Source organism: Amphiura filiformis, chromosome 17, assembly GCF_039555335.1.
Source record: "Amphiura filiformis chromosome 17, Afil_fr2py, whole genome shotgun sequence".
Classification (NCBI taxonomy): Eukaryota; Metazoa; Echinodermata; class Ophiuroidea; order Amphilepidida; family Amphiuridae; genus Amphiura; species Amphiura filiformis.
The window spans coordinates 57,274,672-57,296,893 of record NC_092644.1 but is presented as its reverse complement, the minus strand read 5'-3'; the positions used below and the strand labels follow the sequence as shown (position 1 = coordinate 57,296,893).

At 36.7% G+C, this 22,222-nt stretch overlaps 1 protein-coding gene across 2 annotated transcripts; it reads right to left on the bottom strand.

The window, feature by feature from the left end:
• Nucleotides 1-647: 647 nt before the first annotated feature.
• Nucleotides 648-20,901, bottom strand: LOC140138032 (neuronal acetylcholine receptor subunit alpha-3-like). Of its 2 annotated transcripts, none has more exons than XM_072159871.1 (6): nt 20,382-20,901; nt 17,011-17,150; nt 11,460-11,504; nt 9,525-9,634; nt 1,550-2,231; nt 648-1,185 (listed from the first exon to the last, which is right to left on the bottom strand). In XM_072159871.1, the coding sequence occupies exons 1-6, from the start codon at nt 20,635-20,637 to the stop codon at nt 1,084-1,086; spliced, it is 1,335 nt and encodes a 444-aa protein (XP_072015972.1). In that variant the 5' UTR covers nt 20,638-20,901; the 3' UTR covers nt 648-1,083. The 2 variants fall into 2 exon arrangements, with proteins under 2 accessions (XP_072015972.1, XP_072015971.1); XM_072159870.1 differs by having other exon boundaries at nt 649-1,185; nt 17,011-17,162.
• Between the last annotated feature and the right edge of the window lie 1,321 nt (nt 20,902-22,222).

The window sequence follows — 22,222 nt, the reverse complement described above, 5'->3', positions numbered from 1 at the left end:
CTACTTGTAGGCAACAACATGATCGCCGCATCTAGTTTGTTACAAGCAAGTCATTCGCTGACTTTAACCTAATCTTCATACAAAGTCTACCAGGTTATCAATAGTGTTATTAGTCACATACAAAGCAGTGTCATCAGCGTATATGTTTACATTGACATGTGATGTACAACGGTGAAGGTCATTAATATACCAAATGAAAAGGAGTGGTCCTATGATTGAACCCTATGGAATGCCACAAACGCTTTCAGCATGATCTGACTTGATACCATTTACAACCGTCGCTTGATTTCTCCCAGTTGTATAGTTTTTAAACAATTTCACAATACTCTCATGGATGTTGTAAGCCTAAAGTTTATCAATTAACACTTCATAACTTACCGCGTCGAATGTTGAAAAAAATTCAAATCAATCATAACATAACCACTCCAACATACAAAACTGAGTGCTCACTCGATGACTTTTGAGATAATTGGAAGAATGGAAATAAATGTTGAGTGGATGTCTTGGGTGTCTTTGGGTGCTTGGGAGGGCGTGAGTGTGGGACGTAGGCTACACGTAGTCAACTGATACCTCGCTTAAGCAGTATACAGACTCCGAGTATTAGACGTACAATATTGTATGTACAATATGTACGTTATTTAATCTACTGCCATTCTATTTCCAGTAATGTTTAAGTTCTAACGAATGTTTGATGACGTAAAATCGATAATATGTTACGTACTATATCTGGTAGAAATATATTATCGATTTTACGTCATCAAACATTCGTTAGAACTTAAACATTACTGGAAATAGAATGGCAATAGATTAAATAACGTACATATTGTACGTACAATAGTGTACGTCTAATAAAAAGTCTGTATACTGCTTTAATGACTATTAGGATGTCTACGTGTAACACGGGTGATGGAATGCAGTTTAAAATTCCCTCCAAGGACGCATCATTTCACATTTCAGGTGAGATATACTCAGCGGGGACTCAGCCATGCCTGCCATTGAGGTGTAGGAAAGCGTGAAATTGGATTCGGTTATAGTGATTGTTGTCAGGAACTTATTAAAAACTTGTCGTACTGTCTGCACTTCTTATTCACGACGACCTAAGATGATCCCCAGTCCAACGACGAATACAATTCCGAAGACGGCGAAGCAAACAAAATCCACGTATTGACGAAGTCCTCTCTTGAGCTATTAAAAAATAAAACAGTACGTATTTGGCTATACTTATTTTTTTTTTTTGTGTGTGTGTGTGTGGTTGTTTGGAGGGCTAAAAACAATGACGGGTGTCAGCTCAAAATGCTTAATGTTCATGAGAAAAATTTTTATTCTCAAGTTGATTGTTTAGTTTCAAAAATGTAAATGCGAGCAATTTGTATTGTATTAAAGTTACCAAGGAAAAAGGCAAATAAGGGCAGTGACCATTTCATCCAGTTATGATCTCTTTAAAAAAATAAAAACGACATGAATAAAAAGTTGAAGAAACTGTAATGAACTCATATTGAAGATACTTTAAATATCTTCACTCAAATTGAACATACTTTAATAAACTTACATTGTGTTGTAATTCCGGCTTCAAGTCACCATCGTTTATTTCCATGATGTTAGAAGACTTCTTTGTAGATGATGATCTAACATGCACGTGATAAGATACTACGGCAAATATGGTAGCAAAGAAATCGACAAAAAGTGCAAAAGCAAAGTAGTCTCCTAAAATTGTATCACCACTTGCTGGCACAATGTCATGAAGGTAGATCAACTGAAGCAGGAGCGCGATGAAGATGAGTCCACAAAGTGTGATCTTCTCATAGGAAGCAGAAGGCAGTAGGAATGTTGCCAAGATGAGGAATCCAGTGAGGGCTGCTGGAAGGACAAGCTTGACACTGTATGCACTTGATATACGCTCCAGATGCAGCCTGTACGTGATGTCTATGTAAGGTTCCGGGCAACATTCGTAGTTTACTTCATGTCGAGTCGCAGTTCCTAGGACTATTTTAAAATCAACGGGAGGCCGTAAATATGTATCTAACTGTACAGTTGATCTTGATTGTATGAGGTTTATAGTGCCGCCATTGTGATGCCAAGAACCAAATTTGAGTGAACAAACCTGTTTGTCGTACGGGAAGAATTTAAAGTCCATATTACAGACGCGCGTGATCTTCAAGACGGAATAACGGCCTATCTGTCCAGTGTTGGAAAGCAACACATCGGCGTCGACAGTTTCAATGACAGTTCCACTGCAATTACAAAAGCAATTAGGGTTCTTAAAGAGAAGAAGGAAATAATAACTGCATCAGGTCATTATATAGTGAAGAAGATGTTCTTTTATTATCAGGTTTACACTCAATTGCTTAATAGGACGAATACTTAAGTCCTTTAAGGAATATTGATCGCCTTAATGAGTCCAGATTTGCGGAACTCATAACAGCCATTACAGTAAAAAATCTCGATTAGACCAATTACGAGGCCGAAGGACACAGCTCGGCTTCACATTCATCACCCCCCCCCCAACAAAACCCTCCACAAAAGGGGATTTTTTTTATATCTTTGCCTTATATCATGTATGCCTACAACACGGTTGTATATAACAGAAACGAAGCAGGAGGAAGACTGACATTCGGAAAAACATTCTGGTGAAATCAGAACAGAATACGGATTTTATGCTACCACATTTCCTTTTCAGATCCCGGTTTTCTTCAATTCTCACAATTTTCGACAAATGCACAGAATATTTATATATCTCGGCAAACCAAATAGGGAAATATATGATTTGTTTGACAAATGTATAACATCAGAATCGGATGGTATCATGGGTCAAATGCTATGTTTGTACATATTTCTATTAGACTGCATGAACTCTGAAGGGGGACATGACAATTACAAAATTGCATTGCGTCTTTCGCGGTCACCGTCTTTTGTTGTCCCCGTCTTTTTAATGTTCTATAATGTGATAAGTGATATGAGATGATATTGTCATTTAGAAATACAATTAAGATGGTGTAAGGTGTAAGATGCAATATCAGTGTTCGAGTTAATTTTGTTACCTTGGGTGCACCCCATTTTGAAAGTTTTGGTGCAATTTCATCTGATGCGGCGCAATTTGAAGTGCAGTCTCAGAACAATCAAAATAAATTAAAAATTTTGTAGGACACTTGAGTTCAACATGGGCCTAAATATTTTGCACAGACACAGTAACAATGAATTTCAGTGTTTTGTTTAATTTTGAACAGTGTTACACAGTCAGCCACCTGGACAACCGATTCTTTAGAAATGCTTAGTCGCGCTAAAAGTCGATCGATACATGTTAAAATCAGCACAATTCAGAGATACACCTTTTTGCTATGAAATTAATTTTCTCGGTCAAATATAAAGCAATAATTTTTTTCTTCAGTAATGTCAGTTAAAAACTTGGTGCTTGGATATACATATTTTTTAAAAATCCTGGTGTTAAAATTAAGCATCAAATTGTGTCTTTTAGTGTGATATTTTTAATTTTTATAGGCCTTGAATTCGCCCGCGAGCTTTTTACGGAATTCATGTTTTAGCGTCGCAAACTAATATAGTTAGGTAATATAGCTAAAGAAAGATATTTCCCACCCCTGTAAGGCACATCGTGTGGGTCTATATGTTATAGTTTTGTCAGAATTTACGTTTTTGTTTTACCCTTTTTCCCTTCATGCTCCGAAAATGTCAAACTCAGTACTTTTATCTCGAGAGCAACCAGCAGAAATAGTCAATATTTCCTTTGTTATTATCCAGGTCAATTTTCCATTGAAAGCAAATTGCCCGACCAGCGATTTGGTAGCCCAAATCCCCAATTGAGTGTTCTGGTTAAACATGATCAGTAGGAGCGCTATTATAATAGGCCTGGGAATTTCTTTGCTATATTGAAGTTCTAGCAACACTGTAGCCATGCCGGTATTCCTATTAAACCCAGGGATATCGATCCATAATGCTAGTATTAGCCTTAGATTTCACGCGTTGATTTTGAAAAATTTTCAGCCGACAGTAAAAGATGGTGATCAAAACGGAAATTCTGACAAAACTATGATATATCGCTCACGGTGATGTGCGTTAGAAAGTTGGGAAAAATCCTTCATTAGCGAACTATCTTACTTTGAAAAGCTAAAAGGTTGATCCAAAAAAAGGCTCGCGGGCAGAGTTTAAGCCTATCAAAATCGAAAATCTTACACTAAATGACTAAATTTCACGCCTAAGTTTAACACTAGGATTTGAAAAAAAATACAGCATCAAGCACTACAATTTTTCCTGACATTTACTGAAAAAATGAAAAGGATTACTTTTCATTTGGCCGAGAAAATTAATTTTACATTGAAAAGGTGTAACTCAAAATTTAGCTCATTTCAACACCAAATTCGATCGTTTGTATTGCCTCATTAAATGACTGAGTGAGCCTTGCATAACAAAAGAATCGGTTGTCCAGGTTGCTGAGTGTACAGTCAGGGCAGTTAAAAATATTTTCCTTTCAGGGGACGTGAACTGCTTTTTGGAATATTTTCTGCGAGCGTATGACTACAGGTGGTGTCCAGGGGATAAGCCCTCAGCGCGCTGCAGCGGGGGTCCAGGCACGTCACACACACGTACTGACGCACGACTCGTGATACCATAGCATGGATTGTAGAATTGGCCTTTTCTTTCGGAAAACATACAAGTTATATGATTTATAAGATTTGTGAGGCTTGTTTTTTAATATATCAGAGGTGTGTTGTATAAATTACAGGTAAAACATTTTGCAAATTTTATACCAAACATGAAAATTCATACTATTTTATTATTTTTGTTCTTGACTCTCGTCCCCTCCCTCATCAATTTCTGAGATGCCCGCATGAGAGCTGTCAATTATTCAACACCAGTTTGCAACTCATCAATGACGTTTGTTTATTTTAGGCCTGCATTTATATCAACATTCAACAAGAAAGAATTTCATATAGCAATATATTTATTGCGATATTTTATGAAAAGAAAGCCCTGAAAATTACACCTTTTATAACTTAAAATCTCCTCTAAGCGATCCTGTAAAGGTCCGGGGTAAAAATCTGATGAAAATAGCATCTCTGCTTGCCCTGTGGATCGCTATAATTAGTAATTTTATATCTACGACGAATATTTTTATAATTAAGACTGGGTGACATTCGGTGATGAAATCGATAGAATTGATAGAACAGTATGAATGGAACGAAGTGACGTATTGAGAAAATTCGAAGACGCGACGAAAGACTACTATTTCTACCAGAGGGAATACCCCCTACAGCCAATGAAAAACCTGCTTTTTCGGGGAATCCCAGCAGCCTGCCCGTACACTCGCACGCACATCTCAGGTACAACAGTTAAGCTCTACCGCATGTTACTTTCTGGGATCCCAGCAGCGGTGTGTATGAGCCTCTGGTCTGGAGTTCATGTTGACGCAGCAGCGTTAGAGACTACAGAGGATCGAGTTATACAAAATTAAAATCAACACACGGCATCTGTTTATTTGTTTACATAACGTTCCTGTCACTGATATTCAGTTTATTTATCAGTTTAATCATCGAAGTTCGCAGAAAATATTTTACGAGTGGTAGTGTTCACAGAATATTTTCAGAGCTGCAGGAAAATGATATTAAAGATTTAGGATGTTTTAAAATATTTTCTTTCTGCGACTCTGATTTTTTTTCTGGGAACTCCGGTACCACGATACCGTGGATTTCGTAGCCCTGGCCTTACCTGATTTGTTGAAAGGTCACCCAAATTTTTTTCTTAACCATTTGTTTCTTAAACAGGAAATCTTCAAAAGTCACCCAATTGACTACCAAATCGCGGGTTCGGCAACTGATTAATTTTGGCGATTTTTGAGACTTAAAAATGGTTAAATTGGATATTCTTTGAATGGTCCTTCAACACAAAAGTATCAAACACTTGACTAATTCAATAAGCAAGCACTCTACAATAGGTTCTCCATAAAGGACAGTCACCCTTTGAACACTAAAGGTATGCTAATTAGTTGAATAAGCATGTTAATTACGTGTAAGCTACTCCTGTGTAATGGTATGAGTGACCCAATATCAGAGGAATCAAATCATAGGACCCAGGGCCCCGGCCCAGGGCTTGCCGTTTGAGGCGAGCGATCGCTCTCGCCCGCAACCGCTCGATTTCTAGGGAGCGATTTTCCACTCGCAATAGATACTAAATATCGCTCGCTGCGAATCTCTCAAAATCAGCCATCGAATCGTCCAATTCAGCATTTAATTGATTCTGTGCGCCACCGTGGGGAGGAAGTCACAATTTTTAGCGCGATTTGTTTTCCGAAATAATGTACACCGTAATAGTTTTGTCAAAATTTCGTCAAATTACCTATGTTTGAGATTTCTTATGTTTATTAAGGGGAATAATTTGAGACCAATTTCAATGAACTCGGACCACGGGACTAATTTTAAATATTGGCCGACTATGATCTTCGACCCCTCGTGAGTACCGAATAGAAAAAATGGAAGCAATCAAATTTTACCATTTCAGATTTAAAGATGCCAAAAAAATTGGCTCCACCAATGCAGGAAAATAAAATCCTAAACCATTAGTGCCATGCATGGATGCATGGGCGTTAATCCCGGGTGACAGGGGGACATGTCCCCTCCACATATCTGGAATGGGGGACACAATATAAAATGCCTCCCCACCCCACCCTTCCCACCCCAGTAGGCTTACTGTAAAAATACAGGAAATATTCGGTATTATAGCTTGATTTTTGGCTAAAAGAGTATAATATTGTAAATTTTTTCGCGCTCCTTGCGCACTTCATCCTCTATGCATTCACATTTACATTGATTGGGGGCTAAAATAGTATAACACGTGAACCCAATGTGTATCATGACACGCCCATTTTGTAAAATTATCAAACGACTGACGGGGCCACATTCCCCCTCAGACACCCCCGGAGTCGCGCAAGCGCGACCAGACGCCTGCTTCGCAATCATATTTAACAAAACTTGTCCCCCCCCCCCCCTGATCAACTTCGCATTGACGCCATTGGCGCCATTATACTAAATGATGTTTGAAAACACGCTACACCTTTACAGTACGACAGCAACTTCGTGACCTCTTTTGTTCGACAGAAAATGTATACGGGTTGGTGAACACGGGTTACGTAACACAATGTTGAAATTTTAGCCGGCAAACGCTTTTGATCAAAATAGCTCCAGAAATGGAAAACACGGGTCGTATATTGCATCATTCATGTACCCTGACCACAGATAAGACATCAAACATTTGTGTAAAGCAACAAATAACGTGTAAAAGTTGAATTAAATGGAAAAAAAGAAGCTTGAACATGTCTAAAGTAGCTCGGAAAATGAGAAAATTGCATGTCACGAACACAAAAATGTTCATATCATCAAGCAAGAAAAAGCGCCGGAATCAAAAATGGGTGTCATGTTATAGAATAACTTAAGTTAGCTTGCCTGAAAATTTCGTGAATTTTGGTTGGGGTATATTCGTAGTCGTATATTGAACATGTTGAAATGTTTATCTTTGTGCGTGACTACTGTCACGCCATATATTGTACGGCCGATGTTTTTCCTGCAAAGAAACTTTCATTGTCAATTGTCCATTGTTGGTTATTTAACTTGAAAATAATAGGCCTACTCCCAACGTTCAAACAATTTTAAAAGTCAGCATAAAGGTTTGTGTTACATGATTTGGACGGGGTTAATTCAGTCCAGAAATAGAATACACGAGTGAGGCACTGAGTGGGAATAACATTGCTATTATTGTCACCGAAGTAATCATATCTCTGGTATGGCTTAGTCGTAAATACATGTATTTGGAAGTTCGATCTTGGTTCGAACCCCGCAAGCACCTCTCTTTGATTTTTGATTTGATTTACTCATATTTTTAAATCCTAGTACATAGTTTTCATATTTTTATTAAAGCTATAATATACGATTTCGGGCAAATTTGAAGTTTTGTTATTCCAAAAATTATAACAATATTTATAATATTAGTAAATAACTGTCAGGAAGATTTTCACGTTACATTTTGAAGCAGAAGTAGCGAGATAAAAATGAAAGAAAACACTTAATATCTTGACCGATTAACTGTGGTGTTCTATGGGGGATTGGTCTAGACAACGAACTTGGCTGATTCCAATTATATTAGGTGTAATCCGAGGTGTAAGTTGAACATTGTGTAAAAATTACAAATATGCCAAAATATTAGGTTTGAAATTCGTGCATCTCATGATTTGATATGTATGCATAAAAGCTCATAAAATATGTTGCCGATATGGGAGGGTCTAGTCCAATTAAAAATCGTGAAAATCTGTGTTGACGTTCCTTTATTTGATAGGCCTAGGCCTATATATATTCTTGAACTTTTAAAAATTACTTAAGTTTGACATGCTTTATTTGATTATATCATATTGAAAGCTACTGAACTTAAATGCTTAGATATGAACTCGAATGTAGGATTAGGCTTAAACATGAACAAGAAATAAATCATGAAAAAAGTGGGCCTTCAAGCCGACATTCATTAGGCCTATATTATTAAAGACAAAAGGGAGAGGAAAAAAGAAAAGAAAAACGAAGTGAAAAATTCCACATCATCGATAAGATAACATGGGAATCGAACTCTCAACCTTCGGCACTGCACACCTTCGCTCTGTCCACTAAGCCATCGCAACTTGTTCGGGCAAAGGGTATTCTTTTGCTATCTTATTTCTCGTTCAACGTGTTCAAGGATCTCACTCAACAACAATATTTTCAAAACTGCTTGTACTTCAGTTAAATGAGATGATACTACCTTCTTTGACGACTACAATATTTTGTTACACAATAGAGTATTTTGCATTTATAAAATATATAACAATAGACGTTTTTAATTGCTATATTAATCAATATAACATGTATAATAGACAGCGCCGGCTGTGATCCATTTCGTGAAGCATCGTGACACTTGCAACATGCGCTTCCGGCACGAGGAATCAAAGAACGCAACTTTTCAACCTACGACTAGGTTGTTCCACCGCTCATTTTCGCTGAAATTTTAATACAAGCTGTGGTTAATTAATGTTTATCACAACAGAAAAGCATTAGACCGGCGTTTCCTCAAAGCTGCATATATAACCATTTTAGTGATCGTGACATGCATTTTCTCTCATTTTTTAGGCTACTTCGCGCACCAAAAGCATTCATTTTTTCCACAATAATTTTACACGTTATTCTTTGCCTTATACTCATGTTTCATATCTTTTATATGGGCTCAATATGGAAATGAAGGAGAAACGACTCGTGTATTCCATTTTTTGATGTTTTCTAAAAACCGTATTTGCCACCTGATTTTCAACATTGCGTTACGTAACAGCAGAGGTCACGCCGGTAAAAATTACCGGAAGTGAGCTAAGTTGCTGTCGTACTGTTTATATCCTAGAATACAACTGGACACCGTCACCGATGACTATTTCAGGCTCGTCGACGTATTTTGGATGCGCACCAGACAGATAACCATTTGTTTGTAAATTTTAAAAACATTATGTCTACCTGTCCATCAGTACAATGTCGGGAAGCCAAACTTTATCCGAGTCGATTGTTATCCTCTCTGTGCCATTGTATGCTGCAGGATCCCATTGCAAACGGGCATCAGTCCAACGCTGTTAATGCAATATATAATACGTTTTTATTATCAACGAGAGAAAATCAGTTGCATAGCAATTTCAATGTCGGGTAATTTGCAAATGGTATAAAAACGTTTTAATAACATTTTGGAAAACATGGGATTCAATCATGTTTCGCCGTTGTTCATGTTCATCACCGTTTAACAGCGATGCGTTGGCGTCGTCGGCTTAGTTTAAAACTGCCCGAGCGTTTGTGTGGTTGGCGCGTCTGCACATGATTATTTCACGAGGAATGTTAATCATTGGCACTCAACCTTACAAGAAGAAGAAGAAGATCAATGTTTTTTGTTGATACATGATGCAGTCATGTCTACAGTAGAATCCAATTCGACCTTTGCAGGACTTAAACTACATTAAAAGCTATTAAACCAAGATAACACTCATTGAAAACAGCTCAACTTATTAAATCATATCTTCTCTGGTTAAATACACACAACATATGTGTCTGCTTTGAAGTTTAAACGTATAATGGAGCAATGGGCTGGGATTATACTTTCAGTTGGGTGAACGATTATAAAGCGAGCGCTAGAGAACAATTGTGTGTGGTCTTTGTTTACGAAATGAGACAATACGTGCTTATTGTTAACACGGGTTGGAAATAATTTCTTCATATTTTTGGTGTTATCTGTCGTTTACATATCCTTCCTAAAACACCAAAGTACGAGTATTTCCAAACATCTAAATTAGCTAAAAATTTAGGACATGTTACAAAACTATATTGTCTAGAATTTTAGAAGAGTACTTTTAATATTGGCCGGTTATTTTTCACACAGCGACGTTAACTAGGCAATGTACTATTACCTATAACATTAACTAAAACACCAAAGTACGAGTATTTCCAAACATCTAAATTAGCTAAAAATTTAGGATATGTTACAAAACTATATTTTCTAGAACTTTAGAAGAGTACTTTTAATATTGGCCGGTTATTTTTCACACAGCGACGTTAACTAGGCATATCCCCATACTTTTAACGTAGGCTATTTGTAGAGGTCACGCGTCAATGGGAAAGAGCACTGTGTATTTTGTATAGGAAAACGGACAGTAACTGCAGTATGATCCGCAAAAAAATACAAAATATAAGGGCAATATTTAGTCGCTACCTTCAAAATAATGAATTCAACACTGAGTACCACTAGGAATTCAACATGTATAAAGCATTTGGTCAATGCTGGCCTTAGGGCCTATTGGCCTTTTAATCATCCCCTCCATAATCGTTTCGTTTAATCTTTCTTTGTAAGAACCATCGAACTCTCGCTAGAGGCGTTTTTCAAAATGGCCGCCAAAATCCCTTAAAATTACCATAACTTGGTCAGAGAAGCACCCAGCAGCACGATTCTGAAGTCTATACCCATGTTTTCGGGCCAGCCTATGAGCTACCAGTCAGTTATATGCTGGCTAGTTCATTAATGATGACCTTGAACAGGACTCATACCTTTCGAGCACCCATTGGTGAGAATGGAAACAAAAATGACTCACCCAGCTCATGGCACCCATTGGTGAGAATGTGAAAACCACAATTGATTCAGCCGTCAAACCTGGCTAAATATAAAATCCTGGTTTCCGTGTTTTGTGCCACTCACCATGTTTACCACTTTATTTACATGATAACAGTGTGTTATATTCAGACACGACATGATTCATTTTGTGTTTTGTTATGGTGAAATATGGTGAAATCAAAGCTATGACAAAAATTCCATTGGTTGTCAACACGGTTGACACGTCTGTAGAGGTCATGCATAGCCATACAGGTGGAGGATATGGGTGAGGTGTGCGGGGTACAGATGTCAAAATAACTTACCTGTGAAAACCATGCGTATATAGTGGCGATCTTATTTCTTTCATCCTGAAAACAATTAATAAAAATAGCCATGCTTCAAATGAATTTATAATAGGTCTGTCACACTACGACGGACTGGATTAACGTACATCACCGAATACAAAAATATTTTATTCGGTGGAAAAATCACCAGTCCGGCAGAAGATTCGGTGGGATTTTGGGTCCGATTCCCGTTCGTCTCTCTATGCGTTGTGGCCGCTAATAACCCTGCAGGCGTCTTATATCCGATCGTTCAACGTCCGACAAATGACCGGATATGGGGGTCCGATTCCCGTTCGTTTCTCTTTGCGTTGTGGCCGCTAATAATCCTGCAGGCGTCTTATATTCGATTGTTCAACGTCCGACAAATGACCGGATTTGGGGGGCAGCGTCCGCCAAATGTCCGGATTTTGGGATCCGATTCCCGTTCGTCTCTCTATGCGTTGTGGCCGCTAATAATCCTGCAGGCGTTTTATATTCAATCGTTCAACGTCCGACAAATAACCGGCGAATCCGTGGCATGTGGCACCAACAGGGACGTCCACACTATCAGAAAAGTGGGGGAGGAGAGGGTGTTTGAGAGGGTTTTTGACCCCTTAGAGGCAGTGACGTAGCAAGCACTTTTTCAGAGGGTGAACAAAGTGGGGAAAGACAACTTTTAAGGGGAAAACTTTGACGAAAATGGTCAAATATTGGCTAATAAGTACAAAAGGGCTACAAATCTGATATATCAGGGCAACCAGCGTCATGGGGCAATAGAGGTGAAAAACCTTTGGACAATGAGGGCCCAATTGAAGCCATTTGTCATTTTTTGGATCAATTTTAGCACTATTATTAGGTACTATTTTAGTTTGAAACAGCCACAAATTGGTGAAACGAAAGCCTAATTGAAGCCATTGAAAAGTTTTCACCATTATTGTATAATATAAACAATTGTTTTAAAAATAACACGTGGATGTCCATAGCAGAAGCAAAAAGGAAGACTTGTCCATTTTTCAAAATAAAGTCAGTAATAGACCTAAGTCCGTCTTAAATACTGATTTTGGTGACAAAATGTCACGGGCCCTACATATCGACAGGCCGGCAGTAATTTTCACAGGCTTTTGGGCCAAGGAACGACATTTAAAGCACTGCCTATAATAATCACAGGCCTATACTTAGGCTTACTATATACTATCCTGGGCCTACTCAATAACATACAATTTAACCTTTTCCATGTTTTCTCTTCTTTTTTCTTTCTTGTCAATCACTAAAACTGGTAGGAATTTGATATTGCGTCCTCTACCCTTCAGAAAGTGCCCTCCCTCAACATGCTCAATACTACTTACATGCATAGGCCTACTAAATTACGTGCAATTTAACTTTTTCTCTTCTCTTCTCTCTTCAATTTTTCTCACTTTTTTCCTTTTTTCTCTCCTTGCCCCCTTTTTTCTACTTGTCAGTCACTAAAGTACTGGGGAAATATGATATTGCGTCACACACCCTTCAGAAAATCCCCCACCCCATGATTGATGCACATGTTCGCCATAGGCCTACATCCGGCACAAGCGCCTGCGAAACCTTGCAAACACCTGCGGTATATAAACGAAAGAATAACGAACAAACCCAGGGTATATATATAGAACTGTACGAACACACATCGGACAACTTCCGAACATGTGTATTCGGCACACTCCGTTTCAAGTTTTGTGCATGTACAAAACTTGAAACGTATTGTCGACGGACTAAACAAACATCACCTAACACGAAACGCATTTGGCGGATAATAGCAGGACATATGAAGAACATAAAACGAACATTGACGAACACTAACGGATTTGCTAAAATACCATCCGTTTCTTATACGGAAGACCGATCCGGTGTAGTGTGACACTAACACGGTCTGGGTCAACGTACATCACCGAATGCAAAAATATGCTATCCGGTGGTGAAGGCCTCACAGGAACGTATTTGCAACGAACACGGGCCGAGTGCAACGAACAAAGAACGAACATGAACGAAAGGAGAGCGAACACACTCCGGCAATATTCAGCACCATACGAACACACATCGGATAAATACCGAACATGTGTATTCGGTACACTCCGTTTCAAGTTTTGTGCATGCCGACGGACTTAACGAACATCACCTAACACGAAACGCATTTGGCGGATGATAGCAGGACATAAAAAGAACATAAAACGATCATTGACGAACAACAACGGATTTACTAAAATACCATCCGTTTCTTGTACGGAAGACCTATTCGGTGTAGTGTGACAGAAGCATAACGATTCTTTTCAGTCTTCAGACACTTACCAACATTCACAGACAATACTGCCACGCACCGCACACACTGACCAAAGCACCCCCACCCGACACACACTCATATGTCAACACCAACCCCATCACATCCACACACTCGTATCCATCGTCCGGTCACCCAAAGCCCTGATATAATTATTCTCTGCCCCCCTTGCCCCCCCTGGCTACGCTACTGGTATTGTAGAAAAATAATGTTTTGTAATAACTTACAAAATAGCAGAAAAAAACAATTACACACATTTTCAGTTATTTTTACAATGTTTTATGAACATAGCCAGACCCAGTTAAGCATAGCAATAGTAAAAGTGCTTCTTTTCGTTTGCTTAACATGCTTAAACGTAATTTTGTATTTTACACTATTTTGGCCCTGAATTTTGCTAGAAAAGGGCTCCTTGCCCTTTTCTTTTCCTTTGCCCTCCTGATTTTCTCTTTCATTTTTTTTGTTATTTGTACTTTTTCTTTCATTTTTTGTCCCCTTGCCCCCCCGCTGGCTACGCTACTGGTATTGTAGAAAAATAATGTTTTGTAATAACTTACAAAATAGCAGAAAAAACAATTACACACATTTTCAGTTATTTTTACAATGTTTTATGAACATAGCCAGACCCAGTTAAGCATAGCAATAGTAAAAAGTGCTTCTTTTTCGTTTGCTTAACATGCTTAAACGTATCGTCATGCAATTTTCTGTGAATTTCTAGAAAACATGTCATGATGTCAAAACATAAATCTAAAATCTGGAGGTGTGCAATTAAAAAAATAAAAGTGATTTTTAGTGTTGTTTTCGCAACTGTTTCTGTACTGATTTGAACAGGTTTGAAATGATTTAAAATTGGTGTTAAAGTTTACTTGTTAAAAATCAAAATTTTAAAGATTTTTTATCATAATTTGATTGCGTTTTAACTTCATTTAGTCCCCGAAATGTGTTGCTTTCTGCACTGGGTCAGCGTCAGTGGAGTCACAGTATCTAGTCAGTTACGTAATTCAATTAAAATGTTCTTAATAACAGGGGATTAAGGACGTAGCAACATACAGACTTCTTTGAGCCAAAAAGATAGTTTTACACATTATAAACATGCAATTGCTTCGGCCTCATTAAAACTATTTTGCAGGATAATATTTTATTTATTTATTTATTCGTTATTTATTCAGGAAATTTCATCAATACAAATGTACTGGTCTCCCTGGAAGACCTGATTTTATATAATACATAAACATGATAATAATAATATAAGAAATATATATTTAACAAAATGAAGGAATTAAGCATGATACAAAAACAAAATGCAAAAATGTATAACTCAGATTATTATAAAAAACTTACTGATCAATTGCATTTTTAAATTCACCCAAACTCATTGAATTGAACGTTCATGAAAGTTCATCTGTGTTGGTATAAATCATGATTTTGATTTAAACTTTTGATCCAAACATTGAATTGAAATTGACACGAAGATTGGAAGGAAGCTAATTGTTCCAAGCAACTGAAGATCTATAAAGGAAAGTTTTCTTTCCAGAAGAGGTTTTCCATATTGGAACAACCAAACTGTTTTGAGCTTGGCCCCTTGTGCATTTTGAAAATAAAATTTGAAGAAAGATAATCAGAAGCAATGTGTGTGAGACATTTAAAAGTTAAAATAAGTAATTGATGCTCCCATCTACAGCCAAGTTTAACCCAGTCCAGGTCTTTCATCATATTGTCCACTGAAGTTCTGATATCTGCAGAGAGCTAAACACGGGCCAGCCTATTGTGCAAAATCTGGAGCTCATTATTGTGACAGGCATTGAAATTGGACCAAACAGAACTGCAGTAGTCAAAATGAGGAAAGACGAGGGCTTGCGAAAGCATTTTGACAGTTTTCCATGGAAGGTATTGCTTTACTCTACGAATGACTCCTATGCGTTTAGATATGTTAGAAGATAAATAATTAACATGTTCATTCCATGATAGATTGGAATCAAAGGTAACTCCTAAATATTTAAACCTTTCAACTCTTTCAATTTTTTCATTTCCATAGATAAGAGAATTTAGAGAAACATTGTTAAACTTATGAACAGCTTGCCTTGATCCAAACAGCATTAGTTTAGTTTTCTTTATGTTTAGAGTTAAATTGTTGGCCTGGAACCAATCAGCAATGTTATTTAGGTTAGCATTAAGATCATTTTGCAGAATATTGGGATCAGATGAACTAAGTAAAAGAGTTGTGTCATACTCAAAAGTGGTTTATTAAACTAAGTTACAATCTATCTGATTCGAATTTTGACAAAAATGAGAAGGCCCTACTCAGTAAATTATTATTTATTGGCAACTTATAATGACAATATACATGGTATAAGTACTCGTTTACAGGTAGGTCCACGGTTAATGAGAATCATCATGTCATCCCTGCAAACACACAACGTTTTACAGAAAAGGTTTATATGCGTAAAGGGTATAAATACGTTTAAATAACATTCAACTAACATTTAAAAAAAATTAAAGATAACACGCTGGTTGGCAAAATATTTTGCAAAAATGATTGCCCAAGATATTTTACAATAAGTTTTAACTGGACATTTAAAGGAAGGTGACCTGATATATTTGGAAAATCAAATTCTTTAAAACTAACGTATAACATAAAATGTCATCCCTTTCAAGCACTCATGCAAAAAGAACATGTAAATGTGTTTTGTAAATGTGACTAATTCCTAATGGAATTACCGACATTTATACAGCGTGATATTGGTAGTCCATAGTGTTTTTATAATCATCATGATCATGTAATATATTGATTTCAAGTGAAAGGCCTTATTTTTCTCATAAGCATACTGGTATACCATGTTTGAGACTAATTCGACAGTTTTTTGATGATTTATTCGGAAATATACCGATTTGGAACGCCAAATTTCAATATGTTTATGAGAAAAATATGAGCTTTCATCTGATACAAAAATCAGCATTTTGATGAAGTAAAGTGGGAGGATGAGGTTGTCAACCAGGTTACCCACCTTTAAATGTTCTAAAAACGTTGTGTGGGGGTGTGTGTGTGGGGGGGGGGTATGTGTTTGCTGGGATGTATGTCCTTATTTGCAAGCAAATCCCAACGCGCCCCTAACCCTACATACATATACGGTATACATATCCACTCCGTCACCCCAACCAACACCACACTATGAACACCGTCGGTTCACGTCACAATGCATTTTGCAACCATCCTGGTTTAATACGGAAGAAAGTTAAGGCAAAACGTACAAAGAAATGGATATCCTGCAATGAGAATGTGAGCTCTACATTGACTGGTCCATCTTGAAGTGGCGGTACGTCTTTGTCGTTATTCTTAGAAATGTCCCACAAAAGTTTTGAATACCATTGATGTGTATATTGGAAAGAGTCTGTATAAGAGTCTGTAAAGAAAAACGGTATAATAATTATAAGAACTACTGAGTCATATTCTGAGTAAACGACTACGAGGGGGGGGGGGTTGTTGCACCCCCCATTTTCAAGTTTAAACGTCATATACCGTTATATTTGATGCTAATGTATAGCTATGTGTCTCCTCTATCCAGTGGTACCAAAATAAGTACAAACATTCCACTCATAATGTCGCTATGACGTCAAATTATACGTAAGTAAGTATAAGTAATTAAATAAGTATTAATCAAGCAAAAACGCAAGTAAGGAACTATGTACATAAGCAGATAACCATGGACCTTCGGTAAAACATAGGTAGGTTGGTCCCAGGTGCTTTTTTTAAAGTCATACCCGATGACCCACTTTTTTTTAGATCCGGCAACCCAATGACCCCTTGTTTCTTAAATTGCAGCATCAAAATGTCACAATATAATGCAGAAACTTTGAAATTCTGTTATTTCAGCAAATTTGTATTGTAAATTTGGGAAATTTGGGACAAAAAATAGAATTTTGCTCTATTTTTTTCAAAATTTTCTGCTCGGTGACCCATTTTTTGACATTTTAAACCCACTGACCCCCTTGTACCGATAGGCCTCTACTTCGGAACGCTGATATGCCGTGTGTATTGACCATGCTGACTGTCTATTAAATTGGTAAAAATTTGCGATGTACTTCTCAGACTTCTCCGTACCTGTCCATCGTGTATACTAACTAAACACCTACCAATAAGTAATTACCCTCCCTTTAGGGTTCGGATAGCGACGTTTTCGCGTATTTTTATGGGACCTGGGAGCACATCAGACCCATCGAATTGTATTTTGAATACGAGGAATGTCCTTCTGATATCAAATAATTTTGAGATTTTTGAAATTCATGAAATAATACACATTTTATAGCAAATGATTAAAAATTGATATTTGTGAAATTGTACAGTCGAAGTAAATTGTAAGCTATTGTACAAATCTAATGATATGTACTATAAGTGCATGTAGCTGGAATGGAAAGCCGACGATCAATTGAAAATTATGACCTTTCATATTGATTATATAGATTTTTTCGGGTCCATTCCAATCAAACACACAACGTTTTACAGAAAAGGTTTAAATGTCGGGTTATGTAATGGATATAAAAACGTTTTGATAATATTTTTAAAACAGTTGTTTAACTGAACTATTGACAAAATAGTCAGCAAAAATGTTTGTCCAAAATATTTTACAATAACGTTTTTAAAATTTATTCATACTCTTCATCCCGACATTTAGTGATATTAAAACGTTTTGAATAATGCTATGGCACGGGAACTAACCCTTTGTTGTCCCTTCCCAATTTCTCTTGGTACAAGGTCGCGCATTATATACACCAATGAACATCAAAAGAGCTCTCCGAGAGCTAATGTGTATGTACTGCTCGTGAACATATGGTAACCAAACTGGCTGCGGAGGAGACTACTCTTCATACACTGTACGTCAATAGTCTGGTGCATTGGAAATCAATTTCGTTTCGAATGGGGGAAGGACCGTATGAGTCAGCATTTTACCAACACAATAGAAATACGAATAAAAAAATTGCAACGAGTGTCAATTTGTAATGTATTTATTATTCTCTTCGAATGGATTAAACTTGTTTTTGCAATAGATATGTCCTTTAAGCTATTTTAAGCTAACATTTTTTCATGATCTTTGTCTCATTGGGATTAAGATTTTACTTATCGGTATTAAAGTACAATTGTTTACTAAGTGATAAGGCTCAGAACTGTTGAGCAGAGCAAACATAAACTGAGCTGAAAAAGAAACTTATAATTTTTCACAAGGTCATATCTTGAAATCCTGGCCATTAATTATACTTATTGGTATTATTATTGAAAATTTTCAGATAGCCGATTTACTGCCAACTGAAACTTAATCCCTATTTTTAACATCATATTAGTATCACGAATCCAGAAACCAGTAATGAATTACAAAAGAATTAAAATGCATATCTACCCAGTAAATCTTGCTTATATTTCTGTCAATAATTGGAATAATGACAAGTTTGGGCGTTTTCTCATCTCCTTGATTTAGAATATATGCGTAATGAGTAAGCATCTTATCAAGGCCTTATCAGCATGGTATAATTGAATATGATAGTGATATTTCTTTAGAAAGCTTATTTTGTTTGAAAGATTGTTACAAACGACAGGTTACTTTTGCATACTGCATATTCTAGAGTTTCTTGCTGGCGAGTTATAAGTTTCATTAAATGTACATGGGTGTGATATATGCATAGAATTGGCGGTAAATCTGGATCTGTAGGGAGTTCAGTAAAAGGTTTTTAAAAATATGTTTCATGTATAGGTGGATTAAAACCTAAATCCAATATGAGTTTGCTTTATTAATTAGTTTCCAAAGTCAGGATATTGGTATCATTATGCTTCAAATCACTTATTTATTGTCAAATCAGTGCATAGTCGGTTAGATATGATCATTAAAAGTTAAAACAAAAGACCTGATTTTGTGAACTATGTCTTTTTTAAAGACTCTTCTTGTTATGACTATTTGTTGAATACTTTACTTTTGGTAATAATAATAATAATAATAATAATAATAATAATAATAATAATAATAATAATAACAACAACAACAACAACAACAACAACAACAACAACAACAACAACAACAACAACAACAACAACAACAACAACAACAACAACAACAACAACAACAACAACAAAATAATAATAATAATAATATTTATAGACTTCAAACCCGCACAAACACATCTTTGGGACACGTGAGAACAATGGTACCACTTTCTCAAGTGGTGCGCTTACAAATGACTTTTTTTTGGTCACTTGTTGATTGTCGCCTGCTGTGTAAAGCGTCAATATGCTGCCGGATAAGTGACCAATTTAATAGCGGAACCCCTTTGTTCGAAACAATAGTACCACTTTTATGAATTGCCTGTCGGCAAATCAAATCGGCATCAAAGGAACAATGCATTACGTAATCTATTTTCTAGCTATAAATTACTAGCTTTAAATCTGTATTTATATTTAGATTCCTAGATGTATTGCCTTAAAAATGTATACTTTAACTGCCTTGCGTGAATAAGTACAAAGTTATGGCACCTTCACTACATGCATGTCTGAGAACGCAGCTGCCGTACGTCTGACATTAGTAAAATACGTGCATTTTCTACTTCAATCGCCCGTATTAATTGCATAGCCTACTTACCACTCGCTTCAGTCTGAGCCGCAACTGGAATATTAAAGTTGATACTAAAACAGCAAAATGCCAGAACGACTAATTCCCAAACAGTTTCCATAATTCTGAATTGTACAGCACAAGATGTCAGCTCTGCATTTATCCCCGGACTTATCCTCAACGTCACGTATTCATGGAGTTGGTTGTAAATAAGGTGTGGTGCTGCTTTATAATAGTAGGCCGAAGTGTCACATCGCGGTAGGACAGCTGAATTCAGTAATAACATTACCTCTCTAACATTATGACCCTTTCAACAATACGATAAAATACAGGGTGTCTCATGATTACAATAATGTGGAATTTGAATAAAGAATAGATTTTAATTTGTTTTCCACAAATGTTAGTTTTCACCGATTACTTAATGTCCCCTTTTAATTTCGAGCCACAAAATCATTGAATCCTTGATGTGTAAACTCTAAACTGTATGTATATCGCTATTCGTCTTTAGTTATACGTCTTATATATTCGTCCCAGCTGCGTGAAGCTCCGGTCAATAATGATCGGCGAGCTAATACACGCATAAGGTGCTGGAATGAAATAGCAATTTTGTGGAAAACAAATAAGAAGCTATTATTTATGGAAATCGCACATTATTGCTTTAGAAGTCGCTGTAGCAACGTATGTGAACTTGGTGAGTATTCTGTCAAATTTCCTTTGAAAATAGTGTTCCCCAGGGGTCTGTTGCAGGTCAACCGATTTTAACGGCATATGCTCAGATAATTTCTGAAAAAAGTTGCGTATAATATTTTATAATATTAATAATTTTAATTCACCATGTTCAAATGAGGATATAACGGCTGAACATTATGATTATGGATGCTTAAAAATTAGTTAACCTGAACGAATCGAGAACTGAACTTTTCTTGATTTATATGCAGCACATATTACACCTTGATTTGAAAATCGGTGGATCTGTAATCACACTCTCTGCTTTAATCAACAACTTTTTTTTTTTCGATAATCGTCCCACAATGAATGATCAGGTCAATGCCTTGTGTAGCAGACTAGCAGTATTCATTTCCACCTGCATCTATCTATTCTCATCTTTGTAAAAATATATCTACCAAAAAACGTTTCAAAACGTAAAAAGCGGCCAAAGTTTAAAAATCTTTCCTGTGTGGCTTTTCACCCTTTTTAAACTTGGTCCCATTTATGAAAGTTTTAAAGACCCATACGAAGTCATCTATAGGCTACTTGTTGGTTTTCTTAGTTGTCAATGTTCATTTTGTAGAGCAAATGAATTAATGTTCGTGCGTAATTGAAGTTTTTTTCCGTATAGACGTTATAATGTATTTTGTAGCAAATACTCACTTTGTTAAATTCTTCATCGTCATGTGCGATTCTGCGCCTTATGTACAGATGTAGGGCCTATATGTAGCAGGTTGACACACAGTCAATTTGCTAAGTATATATAATACTCTACTACTCTTTATGATCACGCAATATAATAAAACATAAACCTTGAAATGTTTTTGATAATACATACGGTAGCCTACGTCATATTGCACCGCTTTCGAACAGTCTTAAACCTATAAGAGTACATTGTTGCATGTAAAAATTAGGACTCATTCTTCATGTTAATACTACTTTACTAAATGGGACCAAGTTTTAAAAAGGGTGAAAAGCCACACAGGAAAGATTTTTTAAACTTTGGCCGCTTTTTACGTTTTGAAACGTTTTTGGTAGATATTAATTCTTTTTTGAGGTAAAAAAATATTGCGCGCTAAGTGGTTCTTTGTAGCCATGCGAGGTGAACTAGTTGGATATCCATATTTCGCGGTTAATGGTGCTTTGTAGCCCTGTGGGGCAAA

What these genes read in the sequence shown, in the direction of transcription:
- LOC140138032 (XM_072159870.1), bottom strand. Translation starts at nt 20,637, where the DNA reads ATGTTATTACTGAATTCAGCTGTCCTACCGCGATGTGACACTTCGGCC. An exon ending in TGCAGGATATCCATTTCTTT is followed by an intron (nt 11,505 to 17,010) that starts GTACGTTTTGCC and finishes AATTGTTTTCAG; the next exon opens with GATGAAAGAAATAAGATCGC. An exon ending in TATACGCATGGTTTTCACAG is followed by an intron (nt 9,635 to 11,459) that starts GTAAGTTATTTT and finishes TTGCATTAACAG; the next exon opens with CGTTGGACTGATGCCCGTTT.